This window comes from Panulirus ornatus, chromosome 7 (genome assembly GCF_036320965.1).
Source record: "Panulirus ornatus isolate Po-2019 chromosome 7, ASM3632096v1, whole genome shotgun sequence".
NCBI classification, from domain to species: domain Eukaryota; kingdom Metazoa; phylum Arthropoda; class Malacostraca; order Decapoda; family Palinuridae; genus Panulirus; species Panulirus ornatus.
The window spans coordinates 2,888,841-2,914,352 of record NC_092230.1 but is presented as its reverse complement, the minus strand read 5'-3'; the positions used below and the strand labels follow the sequence as shown (position 1 = coordinate 2,914,352).

Here is a 25,512-nt window from a genome sequence, read left to right as displayed (position 1 = left end):
TGAAACATCGAAAAGTGATCTTGTATTTCATAATATAAACTGGCTTTATCAATAACAAGAACCAAAGACATATCATACGACCTACAGAAAATACCAAAATATCATATTTAAAATATAATTGAAAACCTGGTCATAGACCACCAGGTCTTGTGTTATCTGTCCTTCCATGTACTGTCCTCCAGCAGATAACCTGGTCATAGACCACCAGGTCTTGTGTTATCTGTCTTTCCCATGTACTGTCCTCCAGCAGATAACCTGGTCATAGACCATCAGGTCTTGTGTTATCTGTCTTTCCCATGTACTGTCCTCCAGCAGATAACCTGGTCATAGACCACCAGGTCTTGTGTTATCTGTCCTTCCCATGTACTGTCCTCCAGCAGATAACCTGGTCATAGACAACCAGGTCTTGTGTTATCTGTCTTTCCCATGTACTGTCCTCCAGCAGATAACCTGGTCATAGACCACCAGGTCTTGTGTTATCTGTCTTTCCCATGTACTGTCCTCCAGCAGATAACCTGGTCATAGACCATCAGGTCTTGTGTTATCTGTCTTTCCCATGTGCTTCCTCACAATCACCCACCATCAACCTCCCTATCATTATTCCCATCCAAATCTCATCACCTCCTCTTAAACTGTCACTCGTCTTGCTGGTCTGTGAAAGGAGGCCCTACCCAGATATTTACCCTCTAGCTTGACCAGAACAAAGGAGCCTCTTTTCCCGGAGAGCTTACTGAACGACAAGATGTTCGCACTGGCGGTAGAGGCCGTCCGTACACTTAATGGACAAGAGGGCCCAGCGCGAGTCGAGTGCTTCTGCTCTGTTATGGTAATGACGAACCAAAAAGCCCCCACTACAGAGCCGCTCTGCGCCCTGATGTGGTCCCGGTTACTGCCATAAATGCACACAGCAGGACAGCAGTAGCGGCAGTGAGGGGTGAGGGGAGAAAGGCTGAGGGGAGGCTGTACTGGAGTGAGGGGGGGGATATGCCTGGGATCTCTCGTATGGAGACACCAGACTCCGAGTGATCCAGAGACCTAAGAGAGATGTGTTTCAGTCACCCGCTGATATAAGTAGTGAACAATTCTTTGCTTCGCTCAGCCACTATCCTTCGTAAGCCAGCAAAGACCATACCTTAGTCACTACCCTTCGTAAGCCAGCAAAGACCATACCTTAGCCACTACCCTTCGTAAGCCAGCAAAGACCCTACCTGAGCCACTACCCTTCGTAAGCCAGCAAAGACCCTACCTTAGCCACTACCCTTCGTAAGCCAGCAAAGACCATACCTTAGCCACTACCCTTCGTAAGCCAGCAAAGACCCTACCTTAGCCACTACCCTTCGTAAGCCAGCAAAGACCATACCTTAGCCACTACCCTTCGTAAGCCAACAAAGACCATACCTTAGCCAATATCCTTCACAAGCCAACAAAGAACCCAGCTTAGTCAATTTCCTTCCTGAACCAACAGACAACACCACTAAACAATGTCTCCCAGTCTGCCCCAGGAATTTAAAAACACGTATCCAGTAAATCACCCACACACTAATGTAAAATTCACCTTACACATCTATACACTATATACATATATACTCTTTAACTGCCTATACATCTACACACCTATATCTATCTACACATCTATGCACTCTACAAACCATGTCTTTGTTTCTATGTCTTCTGTGTCTAACCCCTTCCTTTCCCCCCTCCTAACTACCCAATTAAAGAGTTCATTGGTCCTTAATGGGGAATAATGGAGTCTGGAGAGTGGTCTTGGACGAAGCAACCTTCAGCTGAGGGGATACATAGTGTGGGGACTGCAGTCTTGGGGAATAACCTGGGGACTCCAGTACTGGGGACTAACCTGGGGACTCCGGAAATGAGGCTACTAACACGGGGACTGGCGATGAGGACCCTACCATGGGGAACCCGATCAATTCTACAACTATCTTAAATATGAAAGAAATTCTACACGAACATTCACATTAAAAAAATTTCTATCAAGAAATTCTGATCCGGTTCTTTCCGCTGAGACGAAGGTAAAGTCGACTAACCAGACAGATATGAATAACCTACAGAAGTGTATTAAAAAGTGAGTCTTACAGATTCCAAGAATTATGCTAATGTATTCAGAGGCGGACCCACGTAATCTATGCATCGACCGAGTCAAAATATTCCCTCAACGAACCTCCGTTGCAACAATATTCTGTACGTATATATAAAATACATTTTAAAATTGTTTCCTGGCAAATATAATCTTTTCCAAAGTACTCCTTTACAAAAAAAAAATACATTTACGAATACTATTTACGGGAGGGTAAATATACGGGACCGTTCATTTTACCCCAACACAAAAATCCGTTTTCTATGAAAGTCTAAAAGAAGGGGGGATTATGGTAAAATCTCGCGGGCCTGATAGTGGATATATCCCTACCATATTATAATATAAATTAGGAACGTTTGCCTCCGGCACCTGAGCGTCAGCTGTGACTCGCTAAACTTGATGCTCTACGGACCTGAGACCCTACCCCCCCCCCCCCCATTACCATAACCCATATGCAAATTATTGGAAATCTTTGGTTACTTATGTTTTTAGAGGCGAAATGGGGTTGGGGAGGGGGGGGGGGGGAAACCTCCTCCACTGTATGTGGTGTTGGTAGTGGTGGTGGCAGTGGAGTAAATGACAACTGCAACACTGATGAAGTTGCCATCACCATCTAAACTCGACCATCTATTGTGGTTCCCTGGCTAAGGAATATACCTGATGAAGACCTGATGAAGACCTGGTGAAGACCTGGTGAAGACCTGGGGATAGGCGAGAAAGAACACTGCCCACGTATTCCCTGCGTGTCGTAGAAGGCGACTAAAAGGAGAGGGAGCAGGTGGGCTGGAAATCCTCCCCTCTCGTTTTCAATTTTCCAAAAGAAGGGACAGAGAAGGGGGCCAAGTGAGGATACATATACACACACACATATATATATATATATATATATATATATATATATATATATATATATATATATATATATATATATATATATATCACTTATAGACACTCCTAGATCCTTGCCAGTCTCTCCAGACCATAAGATACGTATAATTTCTCGTCAGAGAGTTAGTATGAAGACGTTGATACATCAGGCGCCGACCCGTCACTCGTTGGTCCAAACTCCTCTTCGTTAACTTGCATTTACGTCTTCTTGTGACGCTTTCCTAAATCATGATCGAGCATTCACATTTTCGTTACGTTTCCGTATCTGTTTTCATTCCAGTTTCCATCTCGTTTTTACAGAGAGAGAGAGAGAGAGAGAGAGAGAGAGAGAGAGAGAGAGAGAGAGAGAGAGAGAGAGAGAGAAGGGGAGCGTCCCCACACAGGGTACAAATTAACAGGAGGGGGAGAGGTCGGACAACAGAGGCTGGGGAGAGCGGCTGGGCCCGGGGAGAGCCCGGTGGGGAGGGGGGGGGGGCGCTCTAGTGTGGCAAGAGGGGGAGAATGGAAGATAGATAAGAAAACAGGAGAAGAGTGGACAGGCAAGAGGAGGGGGGAATATGAGGGGAAATAGAAAAGAGAGAAGAGAAAATGAGAGAGAGAGAGAGAGTTAGAGAAGAGAGTAGGACGTGGAAGAGCAATTATTAATAGAGTAAATGATTTGAAAGAGATTATCAGAAGGAAGGGAATAAGAGAGATGAGAAAGATAGGGATGTGCGAATGTGAGGAGGTATGGAGCACATGAGGTTCGAATGAGGGAAACACATGAGAAACATAGAAGGATGGTGTGGTGAGGCAGTGGGTGAGACATGACGTGTGGGGAGAGAGAGAGAAAGGGAGATGAGAGATAGAGAGAGATGAGTTAATTATGGAAGAATGGAGTAGGGAGGAGGGTGGAGCAAGTCCAAGCAATCCGGGTACGGGTGGAGGAGGTTCCCAAAGGTCGTGGTGAGAGGCTGGGAGAGGCGGTGAGTGCAGGCGAAAAACGGCGGGAGAGGAGAGAGAGAGAGAGGCGGGGGGGAGGGAACAGCATCTGGAGAGAAGCGGCGACACACAGACACGAAGACAAACCCACATGGAAGGAGGGTGAAGAAGGTGGAAGGAAGACAAGGGAAGAGAGGGAGACAGGCACCCATGGCGAGGCACGGAGCAAGGGAGGGAGGGAAGGTGGCAAGCAGGCAGGCAGGCAGGGAGGATAAAGGGAGGGAGTGAGGAGGGGACTGGAAATCAGGGAGATGAGAGCAAAACACATAAGCAAGGAGGAGGACCACCGGACACAGGCAGGGAGGAGAAGGGTGAGGGAGAGGGGCGGTAGCAGGCCACTCGCCAGCTGTCGAACCCCTTAACGAAGGGGAGAAGAGAGAGGAGGGGGAGGATACCGATTCTGGGGAGCAGGCAAGCGAGGGCTAAAGCAGGAGACGGGGAGAGTAAGAATAAACGAGGAGGAAGGAGGAAAGGGACCAGAGGGTGTAAGGAAGGGAGAGAAGCCGCGTGACCAGCACCACATAAGGCAGGGTGACCACCACTAGCACTGGCCACCACCTGACCCACCAAGACTACTACCACACTGCCACCACTACTACCACCACTATTACTACCACTACCACCACTATTACTACCTCTACCACCACTATCCTACCTCACACCAACACTACCTGACACCCTGACACACCAAGACTACCTGACACCCTGACACACCAAGACTACCTGGCACCCTGACACACCAACACTACCTGACACCCTGACATGACACCCTAATCCTGACACAACAACACTACCTGACACCCTGACATGCCAACACCTGACACCCTGACATGCCAACACTACCTGACACCCTGACATGACACCCTAATCTTGACACACCAACACTACCTGACACCCTGACATGACACCCTAATCTTGACACACCAACACTACCTGACACCCTGAAACACCAACAGCACCTGACACCCTGACACACCACTACCTGACACCCTGACACACCAACACCACCTGACACCCTAACATGACACCCTAATCCTGACACACCAACACTACCTGACACCCTGACACTTAATTAATGTTTACCTGGAGTAATCTTCGAGGGGTTCGACTCCCACAACCCAGGTTGCTGGGTTTGGGTGTTTGGTGGACCCAGGTGTTGGAAGCGGCAGGCATCCCTCACTGAGGCCCACACAACCATGGCTGGTGTGGTCCACTTTGTAGGTGCAGTGCACTCTTGAACTTGTCTACCGTGCACCATGTTTCTGATGATGGTACATGGCAAGGTGGTGAAGACTCTTGGGCCCCGGCGGGGGGGTTTAAGGTGTTCTCTCTCGTCGTCCATATGACACACACGGATTTCAGACTTTGTCTATGTCTCTTTTTAGCCTTTCATCATCCTCTAATCATGCGACTTTCATTCTAATTTTACCATCATCAGCGAAGGATGATATGATACTGTGGCTCGTGGTCGCGTCAATGTCGAAATACAATCATGAGCAACAGAAGGGGCGCAAGTACACTTCCCTGGAGGACTGAGCTGTGTACAGTGGAGGCGCTGGTGATGATAGCATGGTTTACAACCACACACGGGTTGTGATCTATCGTTAGTTAGTTCTTCCGGTTATTCTCATCTCTCGCTGTGGCACCATGGTCACATCTGTCAAATGCTTTCACAAGAAGCTGGGTAAATCACGCCCATATTATGATGATTATTTTCCATAGCTTCACCAGTCCTATAGTAGTGGTCAAGCAACTAGCAGAGGCAGGATCGCCCCGCCCTCAAACCATGTCGTGCCGGGTCATGATATCTGTTCACTTCCATTGATGGATTCAGTCTGCCTCTTAGTATTCTGTCCAAGATTTTTGTTTTTTTTAATGCGTGATTTTACTGCTTTCGGCCGATAGATTTTTTCTTTTTTTTTTTTTTTGGGGGGGGGGATTGCTTGACTTCCACCTTAGTGGAGTGGGGCGATGTGGGTCAGTTTCAGACTCTCGGAGATGATGCCAGAATCAAGACTTTTTCTCCTGAGGACATTCAAGGCTCGCACTACAGGTGTGTTGGATTACTCTGTGAAGACTTGAGTTCCCCGTGAGTCCGGGCCTGGGGCTGAGTGCATGGTCATGCTCTCAGTGGCCCTCTCGAAATCTTGTGTTGAGTTGATGATATCTGCTGGGTGGGGGAGATGACTGTTTAAGGAGACGTTTCGTTGGGTTATACATCTTTGAGGCAGTTATTTTTCGGCTCATTGAACACCGAATCACATTGCCTTTTTACGAATCTCACAAACCTCCTGGCAGTCATCTGTAAGAATACCTACCTCTGTGTTTAGGGGGTCACTGGAGTCTGTGGTCCTGGGTTTGCGTTTTGCATATGAGCAAAAGTATTTTGGTTTGTTTCATTATTCGTTATTGCTTCTTTCCTCTTCTTCCTTCAACTGTTTCATATGACACTTCTGCTTTATGGTCTGTGTCTGATTTTTCTTTCCTTTGCTGGGTGACCTGTGGCTTCTTTATAATGTCTGCCGTCCCTTTTCAACTTCGGTTTTACTATCCAGTCTCCATCTACACTGGCGGGTGTGGGAGAAGCCTTCTGCTTTACTATCCTGTCTCCATCTACACTGGTGGGGAGGAAGAAGCCTTCTACTTTACTACCCTTTCTCCATCTATAAATATCAATATTTTAGGTTATTTTTACTCGCCTCACCTTAGACCATCAGGTCTTTCTTACGCACAAATGTACAGTCTGCCCCGACCCCCATAATCATGACCATGGACAATTACCCCCTACAAGCACTCGCCCCCTACAACCTCCCCACTACCTTCCCTCCCCAACCTCCAACGGCACCCCACCAAGATCACCCCAGGTGATGAGGGGCCACAGGGGTGAAGGTCTGTCACGGACACACACACACACACACACACACACACACACACACACACACACACACACACACACACAAGGAAGACGAACCCACCAACAAAAAACGGAGTCTGGTATCTTCTGGTAACCCCTTGTCACTCAAGCTATGGGGGTGAAGGTCACGACTATATACATACCCATACCAATTGAGCAATGTTGTTAGCCCTTGTTACCGGATACACCGAAGATAACCCAACACACACACACACACACACACACACACACACACACACACACACACACACACACATGCAGTGTACTAGCGTCTGGTAATGACTTGCAATGTAAGTTGATGAAAAGGTCAAGGACTAGCAACTCACCGCTTGCCTGGGCCACAACAGCTGCCATCCTTGACACACTCCACACTCACATACTTAAGAACCCTCAGTGGACCTATCAGTCTCCTGTCTTACTATCCAGTCTGCAGCTGGGTTGTGTTAGACCTGTGGGATGGTATTACTATCCTCCAGTTGATGACTCCGTTGTAGACCACCAGGTCTTGTCTTATCTGTCCGTCCCATGTACTGTCCTCCAGCAGATAACCTGGTCATAGACCATCAGGTCTTGTGTTATCTGACCTTCCCATGTACTGTCCTCCAGCAGATAACCTGGTCATAGACCATCAGGTCTTGTGTTATCTGTCCTTCCCATGTATTGTCCTCCAGCAGATAACCTGGTCATAGCTATCAGGTCTTGTGTTATCTGTCCTTCCCATGTACTGTCCTCCAGCAGATAACCTGGTCATAGACCATCAGGTCTTGTGTTATCTGTCCTTCCCATGTACTGTCCTCCAGCAGATAACCTGGTCATAGACCATCAGGTCTTGTGTTATCTGTCCTTCCCATGTACTGTCCTCCAGCAGATAACCTGGTCATAGACCATCAGGTCTTGCGTTATCTGTCCTTCCCATGTACTGTCCTCCAGCAGATAACCTGGTCATAGACCATCAGGTCTTGTGTTATCTGTCCTTCCCATGTACTGTCCTCCAGCAGATAACCTGGTCATAGACCCTCAGATTCTCTGTTATATGTCTTCAATCCTATCAATAACCCAGTGTATTCTCTACATTCACCTAAATCAGAAAGCCTAAAAAGAAATCTTATAACCTTCCTAATGAAGCTTAAAACCTCTCAAATTAGTCTTCACCTGTGAAGGGTGAGATATACGAGTGATAATGAACACTGAACCTATATAAATGGATTCCTGGGTGATATGACGGGTTCCCACAACCAGGACAGACTTCACGTCCCACGTCTTGTCAGATCAGAAGGACCCCCTGCACCCCGTAATCTCCTCCACCAACTCATAGGTCTTAAAGGCTTATGGAGACAGGATCCCCTCCCACCAGAGGGTATGGTAGCAAGGTGATCCAGCGCGGCCCCCACACATCATAACAATAGGGTTTCCAGGAAGGTGTCTGTGGGGCAGGTCGTGGGAACTGGAGGGGGACCCGGCCGAAGGTCTTGGAGTACACCAGCGCAATAACAGGACCGGCATTACACCGCTCTCTCTCTCTCTCTCTCTCTCTCTCTCTCTCTCTCTCTCTCTCTCTCTCTCTCTCTCTCTCTCTCTCTCTCTGTTTCATCTGTTCTTAACGTTACCTCGCTCACGTATATATATATATATATATATATATATATATATATATATATATATATGTGTGTGTGTGTGTGTGTGTGTGTGTGTGTGTGTGTGTGTGTGTGTGTGTGTGTGTGTGTGTGTGTGTGTGTGTGTGTGAGTATAAAATTTCTGAGACATACAGTGTAATAAAGCGCGGTTCTTTAAGACGACAATCCCGGCCCACTTCATTGTGTTCCATCCCACGTCCCCACCATAATTAGCGGAGACACCATTATATTCCCCCGGACGTCCCTCACAAAGGACGCTCCTCACTGGAATGGGACGCATACTTCACCCCCCAAGAGAAGTGAGCCAGACGTGCCTACGAACGTAACGTGAGTAACAAGTATCATCTGCAAACTGCTGCTGTGCTCATTCCCAATTTCTATCACCCTCACCAAGAATTAAGAGGTAGGTGACCCCACCTCTGCACAGTGCCCTCCCTCACATACGTCAATACTAATCCTCTGTCACACACATATTACTTGTACGCCAACATTGACGCTACAACACTTATGAATACGTAGCGTAACCATCCCGGCTCTTTTAATGTACGCAAGGGCCTACTGGACACTTACAACACAGATGTGAAGTATCTATACAGCGTACCAGACCATCCAAGACGGTGGTGGTTGGCGAGGCCTACGGGCAGCGGACTCTAACAGCCTGGCGGAGCAGAGGAGAAACACGAGAAACACGACAGCAAGGTCCCAGACCCAGCTGTAGGGGTAGAAGACCTGCCAAACCATCGCAAGGTATACGTAAGGTAAGGTAAGGTCCAGACCCAGCTGTGGGGGGTAGAAGACCTCCCAAACCAACGTAAGGTATACGTAACGTAAGGTAAGGTCCCAGACCCAGCTGTGGGGGTAGAAGACCTCCCAAATCATCGTAAGGTACACGTAAGGTAAGGTAAGGTCTCAGACCCAGCTACGGGGGTTGAAGATCTCCCAAACCATCGTAAGGTATACGTAAGGTAGGGTAAGGTAAGGTCCCAGACCCAGATGTAGGGGGTAGAAGACCTCCCAAACCGTCGTAAGGTATATGTCACTGAGCTAAGGTGAGGTAAAGTGTGTGTGTGTGTGTGTGTGTGTGTGTGTGTGTGTTCAAGGCCCATTATAATGATATACTGCTCAAATCACCCAGCTATTACCCGATTATGTCCTGGTTTACAAAACGTTCAACAACATACTTAAGCACTTAGGTGCTTCCGGACGTCCATACTGGTTTCCATAACACTTAGTAGTAACTTATACCTACTTTATAAAGTGCTATCATGCTTTATATTTTTCATGATACATCATGTATTTGAAAGGAAGAAATACCTAAGGTATAGAAGATAATTATCTTCCACGGATATGAACCTGTTAAATTCACAACTTCTATTTGTAGTGTCAATCTGTTTATTTAGTCACCCCTCTACTGTACGCCACGTTTTCTCTGGTTCTTTATTATTGGTCATGGTTTAAAGGAAATCTCACTACTTGCATCATTCTAAAACTACATGACTATGACTGTACTTCTATTTTCATGCCACATAATGCCATGATACATAATTCATTAGGATTTACCCTTAAGATTTCACAAACAAGTATTTCACAAACAAGTATTATCTCCGTATTACCCCTTCACTTGATTACATACGTATGGATAACTCACTTATTCTGCCTTACGTTATCAACTGGTTTAGTCTCGTGTACTCATTCAATTTGTCTATTCCTGTGTGATGTTACTGTTATGACACCTAGTGTCTTACATTCTTACATCACATTTACCTACGTCCCTAATGACTCTATTTTTAAATAATGACGCATAATCATAATAGATTCAGCTGAATCTAAAACGTCTTGGTATCATATATATATATATATATATATATATATATATATATATATATATATATATATATATATATATATATATATATATATATAGGTTCAAGTGACGGGGACAAGCGAGGGTACAACTCGCTCGCCGTAAGACCAAATGCAATCATAATGTACTCACTTGACGAGGAAGTAGAGGGTCAGAGGAGCCCCGTTGAGCGCTCGGACGAAGTCGTGGTCAACGACCCGCCTGTCGTGCGACAACCACTGGTAATGGCCCCTGCAACACGACCACAACACGACATGTTACCACACAAACAAACACATGAATATCATTATTAGCTTTTACATGACCCTGAGTTAATGGAAGATTAGTTATTATGAGAGACAGAAATGGCTCGAGAACGGAGTCTGTTTGAATGTGTCTAATAAACAGAGAGAGAGAGAGAGAGAGAGAGAGAGAGAGAGAGAGAGAGAGAGAGAGAGAGAGAGAGAGAGAGAGAGAGAGAGAGAATTAATCTGCCAAGTTTACATATATTTATCTATTACGTTTCATGATATACATCTCAACATACCACCATAATTTCCATTAAGTTCAAGCAACACTAAACGATTATGATGATGCCACCATTTTTTTTGGCTCAATCAAACCACTAATGAAACCTAACCTGTATATTATAATTCCCCCATTATAACCCGTGATGAGAATTAATCAAAACCCTCATCCGTTATATTGTTGAACAAAATGCAAGCCATTGCTACATCTTCCGTGTTAACATTATGTAATAATACAATATATATTGAAATATTCATGCACTTTAGTTACCCCATTGTTAGTAAAAGAAAACGCAATAAGAAATATGTATGGAAGAAAACGGAGCATATCTAAATGGTAACTAAACAATTTTTTATGTCTGCAACATACTAAATACATTGTCGGTATTTATCTTTTCTGATATACTTTCAAAGGGAACATTTCACTATTAGTTTCCCTGTGAATAAGCTACTACCTCAGGTAAGAGAAGGAAGAGCCACCTACTGAGAGGAGGAAGATCGATATCAAGTGAGAGGAGAAATCATAACTACGAAGTAATGCCATAATCATGAGAAGGTACAGGAACAACTACCTGTCGTAAAATGAGAGTAGGCAGACCTATCTCAACTAAAAGGAGAGACATCCACTCCAACGAGGTGCAGGAGGGACCACCTACATTATGAAGAACCACCCTAAAGAACAGAAAGAGAGCCAGCTCCCACCTCAACTGCGACTTGAAAGAAGGATGAAGACCATCCATTGTATTAGGTAAGGGTAACACCACCTCATCCATAAGGAAAGTGAAGACCATCTCATCCTACGACGTAAGAAGCTGCTGTTTGCAGATGACGCAGTTCTGGTGGCAGACTGGAGAGAGAGAGAGAAACACCACAAACTTGATGGTAGGACTTGTGTGAGGGAATGAAAGGAGAAAGATGAATATTGATGCAAAAATGAGGTAATGACGTGTAGGGTCAGCTGGTGTTTGCAGATGACGCGGTTCTGGTGGTAAACTCGGGAGAAAAACTCGACAAACCTGATGGTAGGACTTGAGTGATTGTGTAGAGGAAGAAGATAAAAGTACATATGAGGTAATGAGGAGCTCTAGCCTCACAACCACCGTCTGGAGGAGGAACTTCGAGGACGATACTCACGTGGCGTCGACGACGGCGAGGGAGAAGTACTGGTTCTCCTTGAGGGTGAAGTGTGAGGCCACCATGGCCAGGAGCTCGTGGGTCAGGAGGCGAGGTCCCACGTTGACCTGGAGGCGTCGCTCGTCCAGCAGCACCACTTCCACCCGCACCCCCGTGCTCATCTGCCGACACACATACACACACACACACGTTACTGACAGGTCATGGCCGGGTACAGGGGAAAAGACTTAAGAATACTGGGGAATGGAAGGGAACGTATGGGAATGCATGGGGAAGGCATAGGAATTCAGGGGAATTCATGATAATACATGGAAATACAGAGGAAATAGAGGGGAATGCAGGGAATGCATGGAAATACAAAGGAAAGGAGGAATACATAATAATACAAACGAATACATGGGAATACAGAGGAATTGGAATTACATGACTTAAACAAATACATGAGAATACAAACAGCAAGAGACCACTGTGGCCTTTCTAGGCTCTATGTTGACAGTAGAATACATCAAAATGACACAAAATGTACAACATTACAGGAAAATTACAGGGGAAACTCTCCTCATACATGACAAGGTATATACAGAATCTTGAAGTGTTTCATACAACAAGAACTCCAACCCACACCGCCACTACAGTGTAATCAGTACATAAATAGAATTCCAAAGTAATCGCTACGCAAGGATATACAGCTCACAGTATTACATCAAAGATGACGTGTAAGATACAGACTTATAACTTATATCATCTCATATATTCTAAACTACATCGTCATTTTCCTTCTTATTAAACATTTAATACTAACTACATCACCAACATATATAATAAGCCTATTAACTGCTATCTGGTTCCATAAGCTCCTTCTAACCCCGCATCTCGGGCAGGAGACACACTGCACTATACAGATTCCTTAAATAAACTTCCCATACAGTTTTATCAAACGATAGATAACCACTGGGACATTAACCCCCAACTACAGCGGTAAACAAGGTAAACATAACCATGAATACTGTAATAGTTTACAAAAAATGATTCATACAATACACGGATGTATTCATATGTGTTTATCAGTAAAGGTATGGCTTATCTTTAAAAAAAATTAAGCAGTATTTCCACCATACGCCTGTTGGATCTCTCTCTCTCTCTCTCTCTCTCTCTCTCTCTCTCTCTCTCTCTCTCTCTCTCTCTCTCTCTCTCTCTCTCTCATTATAACAACCATCATCTCGTTCCATCTGTTCCTCTGTCCACACACTTTTCTTTCATCCCTTTCTTCCACAGCTCTCCCCTTCCTCGTCTCTCCCATATCCTCCCTCCCTCCCTCCCTCCCACTCTCACTCTCTCTCTCTCTCTCTCTCTCTCTCTCTCTCTCTCTCTCTCTCTCTCTCTCTCTCTCTCTCTCTCTCTCTCTTCCACCATATGACCAACGAAGTGGCCCTTCTCCTCCTCACTCCATCCCTCACTCACTCGGGCATTGTGTTCGTCCTAGGTTTAGTGATCGGGTTACCAACCCTATTGTTGTGGGCGCTCCATCACTGCCTCTACAATACCTGCACACCCAGCGCTGCCTACAGTAGCTACGGAGTCATTATGGATACGATACCTTAACGAAAATTCTATGAATTATAAGTGGAGCGATGTGGTATACGGGGGACGACGTGCTGTCAATGGGCTGAAATCCCTGACTACAATACCTTAGGAAAAATCTGAAGATAACAATTCAACTACGACATCCTGGGACCACTTACAATACCCCCGAGGCAGCGCTTCCTACAGAGTCATCACAAGCTAACCGCATCAAGGAAACAGTACGGTCTACGATACCTGAAGGGATATATCAAGTTACGATATCCCCAGGCCATAACCAGCTGCAGTACTCAGCTGGCCGGCTGTATGGGCCTGAGGGCTGCGGCTTCCAACAGCTGGTTCGACCGAGATGTGTTTTAGGAGGGTGGTAGAAACCCCCCCCCCCATCCCCCTTCCACGTCCCACCCATGGCCAAGCTAACTCTAGTCTGGAGGGGGAGGGAGGTGAGGTGTGTGGGGGAGGTAGAGAGGCCGCTGATCTTCCCCCCTGCGACGTCCTCGACCAATAAATCAATTGGTAATCATTCAAGTGCACTCCGCGCCCCTCACCACTGATGACGGGAGTGTACTTGAAGGTGGTGGAGAGAGAGAGAGAGAGAGAGAGAGAGAGAGAGAGAGAGAGAGAGAGAGAGAGAGAGAGAGAGAGAGAGAGAGAGAGGGCGTGCTTACACGTGTGCGTACACCCAGGCTTGCGTAAGCGTTGTCTTCACGTGTACGCCTTCCTCGTGTACACATGTGTACTTGTGTGTCGACATGATTCCTTCGTCAGGCTACCCCTCCCCCCCTCTCCCCTCACTAGGGGGCTACCCCCCCCCCCCCCAGACACATCACTAAAAACCACCACAATGTAATTTCCAAGTAGAGAACTCCCTTCCTGCTGGTTCTTGTTCTCTACCTTCCCAGTTCTCTGCCTCTGAAAACAGACAAAAAAAGGAGCCTGTGCGACAATTACACAACGAAAATAATGTAAGATAAGTGCACAGAGGAGGAAGTGAGTAATCTTAATTACTTCTGTGAACACAGACAACTGTGGACATGATTACGACCTTTCATTACGACAGCTGTGATGAAGCATGGCTGGAAATACTTGCTGGAATGTGCCATGATCTTAAAAGTCTCCATTGTTGTTTACATCCCATGAGCACGACGGTACGATCCTTGAGCACGACGGTACGACCCTTGAGCACGACGGTACGATCCTTGAGCACGACGGTACGACCCTTGAGCACGACGGTGCGACCCTTGAGCATGACAGTAGGGCCCTTAAACACAATGGTACGACCCTTGAGCACGACAGCACGAGCCTTAAGCACGACGGTGCGACCCACGAGCACGACGGTACGACATTTGAGCACGATGGTACGACCCTTGGGTATGATGGCCTGGCCTTTACACCTATCTCCAGAGGGTCAGGTCAAAGGCCAGGCCAACATGACCAAAGGTCGTCACTTCGTCGTCAAGGGTCTTACCTTTCTAACCCCACCCCAGCTGGGTCTGGCACCTTCGTCCTCAAGGGTCGTACCCTTCTACCCCCCCCACAGCTGGGTCTGGGACCTTACCTTACCTTACGTATACCTTACGATGGTTTGGGAGATCTTCTACCCCCACAGCTGGGTCTGGGACCTTACCCTACCTTACGTATACCTTACGATGGTTTGGGAGGTCTTCTACCCCTACAGCTGGGTCTGGGCCCAAGCTGTCGTGTTCCTCCTCTGCTCGACCAGGCTGTTGCAAGCCGCGGCCCGCAGGCGTCCGTATACACCCTACCACTTAGCCGGCAGGTGGAGAGCATATGATAGAAAAAGAGAGGCTGGTGGAGAGCCATGAGAGCCTGACTGAGGGTCCTCAGAGCGGGGAATGGAGGACTGAAGCCTTTCGTCTGAGAGGTTGATACAATGAATGAATTTGTCTCCCCCTCATGAACCGTTTTCTGTGTTTAAATGAATGATAAAGCACATTTTCTTACAATGTAGAGGAACCTCTTCATTTTCTCAATACAGGAAAGGATTTAGATATATACATCCGATGTATGAGACTGTATACTACTAATAAAAGCCATTTTCATACGAATAAATCTAAAGCTGGTAAGTAAAATTACCAACCACGTAGTGTTTTCTCTAAGTGGGCTTGATCTAGAGAAAATGGGAGATACACACGTAATCAGTTTAGCGTTTTCCATGATTATGATACATTACGAGATTGTACGAGTTACCCCGCGATCACCTCAACGCTTTCTATAAGAGCGCGACGCGACGCAGGGGAGACTGAAGGGAAACGCATATACGAGGACCGCTTCACTGTAGTGATCCTCTTCTCCAGCAAGGACGGCAGACTAAGACGGCCCTTCTGAGGCTCATGCCGTAACATGTGTGACTGTACAGAGTGGAGTACAAGAGATACTAATAGAGATCGGCAGACAGAATGAATGATAGGGAAAAAAGATTGACGCTGATAGATGGATGAAGAAACAACTCCACGAAGAGACGCTGATACACCTGTGGTCGAGAACGATTAACACACACACACACACACACACACACACACACACACACACACACACACACACACACACACACACACACATACACACACACAGATAGTTAAATAGATATATAGGCAGATACAGAGATGAACAGATAATAGATAAATACAGGGATAATCGAACTAAAGAAATACTCAGTTTATCTACAAATCAAACTAGCCAAATATGAGAAAGGTTGATATATATATATATATATATATATATATATATATATATATATATATATATATATATATATATATATATATATATATATATATATATATAAGTATTCTTGGAAGAGAGTCACTGGTCGTAGAGGAACTTGCGATATGTGTTCATGACCAGCCAGGTGTGGCCAGGTGTACTACATGTGCAGACCACACACCACAGCCCAGCGCTGGCTGAGGTCGAGCGCTGCGTGGGTCATACGAGATCGCTCAGCCTACCAACCACAACCACAACCACCACCACCAACACCACCAAGGTATGTACCTACTGAGTCAGGAGAGAGAGAGAGAGAGAGAGAGAGAGAGAGAGAGAGAGAGAGAGAGAGAGAGAGAGAGAGAGAGAGAGAGAGAGAGAGAGAGAGAGAGAGAGAGAGAGGTGAACGAGGGATAACTCTATCAAACTGGGCGGGTAAATACAAAAACAGTAGGATCCTGGTGTGGTCAGTTGCCACATAGGAAACAATAATAACACCCACCACCCCAGACCACACGGGACAGGAAACAGGTAAGTACCTAACCACCGCCAACCCACACACACCCACATACACACACACACATACCAACACATGACAGGCTGACGCCTCCTGTGAGCCCCAGACACAGTAACGCATGACACTCGCGTTAGAGACTGAGTCTTTGGCAAGTCCTGTCCATCTATCTATCTGTCTACCTATCATCTATCTATCTATCTATCTATCTATCTATCTATCTATATGTCCATATATATAGATTCCTCATTGGTAACATCCCGCGCAGACCTGCATATTTAATAATCACCATAAAACATAAGGGCCATGTTTCCCACAGCTGAGGCCTCTCTCTCTCTCTCTCTCTCTCTCTCTCTCTCTCTCTCTCTCTCTCTCTCTCTCTCTCTCTCTCTCTCTCTCTCTCTCCAGTAGGCAGCCAGCGACCGAGGGAGGTACGCCATCGGTACCTAGCAACCCTAGGTATTGGGAGGGGTTCGCGACGGCTTGCGCAGCGAGTTGGCACTACAGTGGCTATAAAGTTCTCCTCCTTGGCCCCAACACTGCTGTCTTTTCTTTGTCTTGCCGCCTCGCCCTACATGTTGGCAGCTGGCGTTCAGTCCACAAACATACAACCCCTCCATTACAACACATGACAATATGTAACTCACGCAAGTCTATTCTTAGCTAAAAATCCTCTCAGTACAGAGCGCAAACCGCTAAACACTGCCTCTCTTCCATAGAAATCTACTCGTCTGTACTCGTGAGTACCCCGAGTGGTGAGCACTACGAGCTAACCCTGCCTCTTTGCTTTTGGCAGAAACCTCCTGGTATGTACTAGTAAGTGGGTGCTACACCTTGGCCTTCCTCTCCCCACTTGATCACCCCACGTGAGGTAGGAAGACCTAGTATGATCAAGCCCTTTCTCCCCGCCTCCTTCGTCAGTAGAGACCCGACAAAGGCGTCGCAGGACCTCCGGCCCGACAACAATGGACTGGGTTTTTTTCTGCAGGATTTACTCCTCCACCGTGTTGATCTACACAATACTGGCTGCGTAGCTGGAGCGTACTGGGGAAAGAGAAGTATCATACGTAAATCACCCCAGCACGCAAGCCGAGCTTCGATCCATCGCCCTCCTCCTCCCAACGAGCTAATCCCTCCCCGCCATATACGGACGGGGAGGTAACCCTCTTCTCCCCACACTCAGTTATAAGGGAAAGAGACACACAACCAACACACGCGCCCCGCCCCCCCACACCCACTCCAACACCTTCAAGGATTCCCCCGACCACGAAGGCAACACACCCTTCAATTCTTCCCCCACCCCCCCTCCCTCCCCCCTTGTAGGCGGCGCGGCGCGTCAACTTCCTCACCCACAACAAACCAGAACACACACGCCACATTTCATAACCTGCAACACCGGCCACGCCCTACCTCCTTCCCTCACCCCCAGGCGCATGCAACAAGCACCCTCCACCCCGCTGACACTCCCCCTCCCCGTCCCGTCCCCTCCCCTCCCCAACAAACCCTGGTGCACAACTACCACCAGTTCCCCCCACCCCCCCTCCATAATCTCCCCTCACTCCCCTCCCCGTCTTCCGTCGCCACCGACTCAACTGACACAAAGGAGGACGTGATACTGTCGTCAGCTGACCATCCTGGTCGAGATAAACACAAAACAGCTGATTATCCTGATGACGTCACGGTAGACACCATCAGTGGTAAACACGTTCGCTGCTGCTCTCGTCTGACTTATGATGTCGGCGGTCATTAGAGGGTCAGGAAACACCGGTCATAACACAGTGCTGCTACTGGATCACTGCAGAGGTGATGTACTTCAACGGTGCAGGATTACGTATTAGGGAGAGGTAAAGGACACATGATGCAGGCAGGAGCCCCGTGGCGCTGGTGCAGGTGCATGAGAGGCAGGTGTCCCGCGCGGAACGCTGTGTATGGGGCTCTTGTGCAGCAGGTGTGGTGAGAGGTGGCCTGTTCATATCCCGAGGTTGTGTGTGCAGCTGAGGGGAAGAGGAGCTGCCCAAGTCCCGAGGTCCCACAGCCGGGTGCAGGAGCAGGTAGGAGGCTTCAGGAGGCTTACGCTGCTGTGAGTGAGCTGCGCTACAAGAGGAGAGGAGTCATCGAGGTCCCGTAGGAAGCGCTGTAAGAATACAGGCGTTGGTGGTGTCCCAAAGGGGCCCCCTCACGGCGGAGGAAGGAATCAGAGCCAACTGGAGCTGCTTCTGAAGGAAGGAGCCGATGGCTGGGGCTTCCATGGGTCGTCTATTAGGGAGAGAGAATTATGATGCAGGAGTCACATGGCTGAGGCGTGGTCACCCGCCACAGCGGCGCAGGTTCTCCCGGTCTGGAGCAAGTCAAGTGCTTTACTGATGCAAGGGTAAGTACGTGTCACTCGGGGTCAGCTACGCCGATTGTGTTGTTGTGTGGGCGTGGCCGCTGTCGGGTCTGCCACGCCGACTGGGGTTGTGTGTGGGCGTGGCCGCCAAGTTCACTGACATTCCTCATCACCTTGGTGATCAAGGAATCAAGGAGAGAATATGCAAGGTCACACACATGGTTCACACTCAGCGAGGGCGGGCTGAGTTTCGATCATGACGTGCGAGTATGGTGAACATGGCGGCCACGACAGCTTTGCGTCAAGGGGATTACGATGGGTCGTTGGCAGATCCTGCAGCACACATGGGCAGTGGCGCCGATAGAGGCGGCATTACGACACGAGTCAGTTGGCGCTGCTGACGAATGTCAACGTAAACAAAAATCAGCTGGCGTTGCTGATGACGTCAAGGTCAACAAAAATCAGCTGGCGTTGCTGCTGACGTCAAGGTCAACAAAAATCAGCTGGATATCCTGACGAAGGTCATGTGAACCAAAAAAAATATCAGCTAGCGACACCAGCTGACGATCTTGATGACGTCATGTCCAAACACCCCCCCAACAACAACAACAACAAAAATAAAAGCCAGCTGACAACCCTCGTGACCACGATCGTCAACAAACCTGTGAGCGTCGTAGATCAGAAAGGATTCCACCACCATCCTGCATGTCAGTCTGTCCTTCGTAATGATGGACACGGATATGATGGCCACACCAGAGTTGCAGGATCTACATGAGGAATATGGCCACACTGGTGTTACATAATGCACGGGAGGAATGTGGCCACAGTAGCGTTATACAATGTACGGGAAGAATATGGTCATATTCGTGTTGTATATTGTATGGAAGGATATGGCCACACTGGCGTTGTACAACATAAGGGAGGAATATGGCCACAGTAGTGTTGTATAATGTACGGGAGGAATATGGCCAGTGTTGTATAACATACGGGAGGAATATGGCCACAGTAGTGTCATATAATCAATACTTCTCCAGCTCCTACATAACCTTATTTTCACCAGCTGTTGCCGCATCATCTTGGTCGTGCTCTACAACACAACTCTCTCCCCTACTTCACTCTATAACATCCTACAAAATCAATCTCTACATACAGTGTCCTCTGCGAGACCCATCCCTCTTTCTTGTGCCACAACCACAACATCCACTCACGAATCATGATTTCAGTATTAGAGGTACTTACTTATACCAATCTTCCACAACAGTTGTACAATAACTGCACCCTTTTAATGTTGGCTGAAACGTCATGGGCAACTGAATGTCTTAAATTGCACCTAATTCATCGACGAATGCTTTGGGCAGGTTTAGGGGCTTGGATGAACAGCTGGGATGACTGTGGATCTGCTGCCGCAACCAGGAATCGAACCTATGCGCTCGACCCCGGCCGGCCTGTGAATTGCATCACGGTCAGTGACACCACGGAGGTCCAAATCCTCTACGACATAGATACAGCAGTTGTAGTTCCTGTTCTCCTGGCTCTCACAACTACCTTACCACCTCAAATATTCTACATCTCGGGACGTAGAGGAAGGCCAAATCTTCCCCAACAACAGGAGAATATCTCTGCAACCTGTTTGTAAGAATCGTAACAGAGGGTTATGCAGGAAAAAACCTACGGATATACGTTGCCCACAAATCCTCAGTGGCTACATACAATTCCATTTCGTAGTGGTCATCACGTCTTAGAAAACTGAACTCAACAGGAATCTATCAGGAACTCAACAGGAATCTATCAGGAAATGGATAACACACTCTCAGACACTTTGAGAAGATGTGTTACCATGTGAGCGAATGATATCTTTGTGTACCAGAGACGCTGAGATAGACAGGTTCGCTGGTTCATTTCCCATCCATGAAGCACTCAAACGAAGCCGCTTGCTATGGGTTCAATTCCGACAACTCAGAAAAAGATGTTCAGAAAATGCAGACAGTTTTAGGGAGACATTTTTAGGGGGTTCAGAAGGAGGAAATAAGAATCTGTCATTTGTCCTGAGACCCAATGAAGCCGACATTTTCTGAACTCAACCCTTCAGAATTCCCGTGCGCAGACGGAGGGGGAAATGAGGCGGGATCAGCCTGATATCACAGGGAAGGTTTCGCGTGGACAATAAAATTCTGAGGCTTGTTAATGCAAGGTGGACACCTTAGAAAAGACGAAATGTGCGTCCACTGTGTATACATACTGATCAAACTTCCACCCTCCTTCACTTCGTACATAGACATCCACTGAAGTCTGTGAAATGAAAGACATTCAAGCTATGCCCCGTCCTTCACATCCCGCCCAGAAACATCACTGAAGTCCGTGACGTAAAAGAATTTGAACCTCGGCCAAGAAAGCTCATAAGCTGAGCGTCGTCTCCTTAACCACGTCATTTCAATGCAGATTTCTATCATCTTCTCATCCCATGATTATCACCGCCACAGGTTCTGGCTAGGGCAACAGCGTTGACCGGGGTCTTGTTAGTCCGTCCTATGATTACCAGCTGACCAACATGAACGGGCGAGCAGGTCACCTGCTGGATTATGGCATAGCCTAAGCATGATTATATTACAACCGATGGATTATATTACAAAGGGTGAATGATAATGCAAAGGCTAGATTATATGACAAACCCGTGATCATATCACAACAGGCAGATTACATTCCAAATACTCAAGTCTTCAAGATCACCGACTCAGCACGCACTTGTTTTTAGGAGAACTTCTCATCTTCTGTGTTGCATGGGGGGAAAAACATGGCCCCAATCTCGACCCTCTCAAGTTTTAAAGACAATACAGTAAGAGATGATTACATTACTCAGGGTTTGGCGGGTGTTTGCAGACCTGAATCTCAAGAGACAGGAAACTTATAGGATGAGGGAAAGACAAGAAGAGAATTACACAGTGTCCCTTATACGCCAACATGTTTTGCATGCTAAATGACGTCCACACTTATTTCTCTCACTAAATTAGCTTGGCCCACGATGGCTGACAATCAGTTATTTGTTTATATTACCCAATTATCTCCTGTGTGTTGTAGAGGGCAACTAAGAGGGAGCCGAGGTAAAGGCTTGGATATCCTCTTCCCCGGTATCATGACTGTCTGATTGTAGGAACAGATGAAGAAGCCATACAAGGAATATTTTCCTGGAGGGTCCAGTTCCTTACGCCACCTCGCTATGGCCTGGAAAGGCGAGAACGTGTACAAAAGATGGGAACGGATACTTCAAGAGAGCCCACTTGGCATGTACGTGACTCCAGTGGGGGGAGAGCACACTGCTGGCGATAGAGGCCGGGTTAAGGAGCCCCTGGTGTATTGGCCGGTCGCCAGTTCCAGACCTGAGGCAAGAACATGTCTTCTGCCACCATCGTCGACACGGTCCCCGACGTTCATTCGGAGGGAACATCCCGACTCCCGCCTCGCTAATCCAACGTTAAGGTTCCCTCCGTGGGCGGAGGAGCAGAAGGAGGCGCTCTGGAAGCTACCCGACGTCCAAGTCTGGAACCAGATCCAACCCTCATTCGAGAGTAGATCTGGAACTTGTCCCAGAGACTTATTCATATGTAGGGCTGGAAAAGAGATTCGGAGGCCCAATCATGTGTAGGTCCGGAAATCAATCCAGTGGTCATTCATATGTAGATCTGGAAACCGATTCAGAAGCTACCGTAATTTAAGTGTAGGTCTGAAAGCCTATCCAAAGGCTTGCTTATTTACACGTCTGGAAACCGATCCAATAACTCTTTCATGTGCTGGGTTAGACATCTATCCTATAGCTCATTCATGCTCAGGTCTGGAAACGGAATCAGAGACTCATTGATAAGTAAGTCTGGAAACCCAAGAATTATCTCATTCATCTGAAGGTCTGGAAACCTGTCCAGAGGTTCGTTTATGCATCAGTCTGGAAACTGATCCAGTGGCTCATTCATCTGTGAGTCCAGGATCTTATCCAGTAACTCATCCATGTGTAGGTCTGGAAACCGATCCAGAGGTTCCATTACGTGTAGGTCTGAAAACCAGTTAGTCTACATGCCATTGTAAAGGCTAACCTCGAGAAAAGATTCTTAATATTAGTCATTTAGTCGATCTAGACATCAGTCCACAAAAATTAGTCCAGAATCTCTTCCAAGGATGTCTTAAGAGAATCCAGCATGGACTCCTGTTCTCAACAACACATAATCTTCCAGGAAGTCACATAATGCAGTCTGGAGGTCTTATTCCTTACAAAACATATTCTTCCAGGAAACCATGTGAGAATTCAGTCTGGAACTCATATCCCTTACAGGGCATAACCTTAAGGTCGATGTGAAAGTTAATCCAGGAGCCTTAGCGCTAATCGGTCTGGAAGTCCTTGAAGCCAGTCTGAGAGCCAGTCCTTCGTCAGAAGCAGCAATGTAGGCAAATCCACAAGCCCGTCTGGAAGGCAGCCAGCCCCAGGCATCCATCAAGACCTGGAAAGCCAACGACCCACGGCTCCACGAGCTCGTAAAAGTCAAGTCTTCTTCGGCAGTAAAGGATTCTGTACCATCAGGGAGAAGCTCTGGAGTATGGAAATGTTGGTTGCATAAGCTTGGGACGTTTCTCATGGAAGTAGACTGGAAGTGCCTCCGATCACGGAGGCCAAAAGCCCCTTGGACCGCATGGATCCGGTTCATGTGGCCTAAAAGCGATTGGCACTATGGAGTCCACAAGCTACACGAATCACCAGGGCCACAATCCACTTGGATCACCGGGGCCACAATCTACGTGGATCACCAGGGCCACAATCTACGTGGATCACTACGGCCATAAGCTACATGGATCACCATGACCACAAGCTACGTGGATCACGTGGGTTACAAGCCACATGGATCCCACCAGCCAAAAGCTACATGGATCACAAGCTACAGGATCCGCATCCGGGTCGTGTGGATCCTGTAGGCCATATATAGCTTGGACGAGATTCGACCCAGTAACAGGCTAATCTCTGGTCGTCCCAGCCAGCCAGTCCGCCACCTCGACCATGCAGCCAATGTTTGCAATGACGTATTATGAAGGACACCGAGGGGTCGTCCCGGACTTGTTCCTCCTGAAGTGGGCAGTGAGATAACATTCTCTCGGTCACTACTACTGCAAGACTACAATAATCAGGCGGTAAGAGGGGGTCTCTAGAGGTCTGTGTGTGTGTGTGTGTGTGTGTGTGTGTGTGTGTGTGTGTGTGTGTGTGTGTGTGTGTGGTGGTAGTTGAAAATGAGTTACATACTCCTGCTGAGGCGGATTTCTTACGTGACACTTGTCATGTGTTGTAAAGTGTAACAAACCATTAGAACTGCTGCTGAAGTGCGACTGTCCTGACGTAGTAAGTCAGCATCACAGGCTATTGTGATCGTCATAATATATATATATATATATATATATATATATATATATATATATATATATATATATATATATATATATATATATATATAAGAACCTATCTGAGAGTATCTGCGACGAGATATTACCATGAGTCAGGGCTAAGGATTGGGCGTATTGTTCATTGCGTCAGAAAGAGAGAGAGAGAGAGAGTTACTCTCTCTCTCTCTCTCTCTCTCTCTCTCTCTCTCTCTCTCTCTCTCTCTCTCTCTCTCTCTCTGAGAAAGCTCAGGCAGCCTTGCACAATGTGAGGGAGACAATATTCCATAAATACCAGATCAGGCCGACGCCCGACCGATGTGGGGGGGGGGGAAACCACATTACGTATGTAAGACACACACAGACACACACAAACACACACACACACACACACACACACACACACACACACACACACACACACACACACACACACACACACGGTAACCTCATGAGGTACTGTGATCAGAGGGTGAACAAGAGGAGGAAGGTATGGAACGGAAAGGAGAAGAGGGGTGGGGGAAGACAGTGGAAGGAACATGGAACCGTGGAACGGGAGAACAAGGACCGTGGGATGGAGTGTGAAGGTAGGGAAAGAAACATGGAACAGAGGGAGAACAAGGACCGTGGAATGGAGTGTGAAGGTAAGGAAAGAAACATGGAACAGAGGGAGAACAAGGACCGTGGGATGGAGTGTGAAGGTAAGGAAAGAAACATGGAACAGAGGGAGAAGGAGCTTAGCAAGAAAAGATGCACGTGGCGTCTGGGCCATAAATCTATACCGTCCTGGAAGTCATTTTGAGCCGGGCGCCGTATCACGTTTTCTCTATAAACATTTATATGATTTTTCCACCAAACGTAATATCAAAGTTCGTATCGCATTACACCTAAACAGAGATATAAACAGCAATATAAATAGGAGCATATTCACAATATGGG

The 25,512-nt window shown here is 47.2% G+C and overlaps 1 protein-coding gene across 9 annotated transcripts in view; it reads right to left on the bottom strand.

Moving 5' to 3' along the window:
- The window catches only part of LOC139749369 (uncharacterized), a 424,871-nt gene that overhangs the window by 161,655 nt on the left and 237,704 nt on the right, over positions 1-25,512 (bottom strand). For all 9 annotated transcript variants that reach the window (XM_071663141.1, XM_071663145.1, XM_071663137.1 and 6 more), the window contains 2 exons: positions 12,017-12,177; positions 10,509-10,607 (listed from right to left, as the gene is read on the bottom strand). In XM_071663141.1, coding sequence (XP_071519242.1) covers positions 10,509-10,607; positions 12,017-12,177 — 260 coding nt within the window. The remainder of the gene's footprint in view (positions 1-10,508; positions 10,608-12,016; positions 12,178-25,512) is intronic.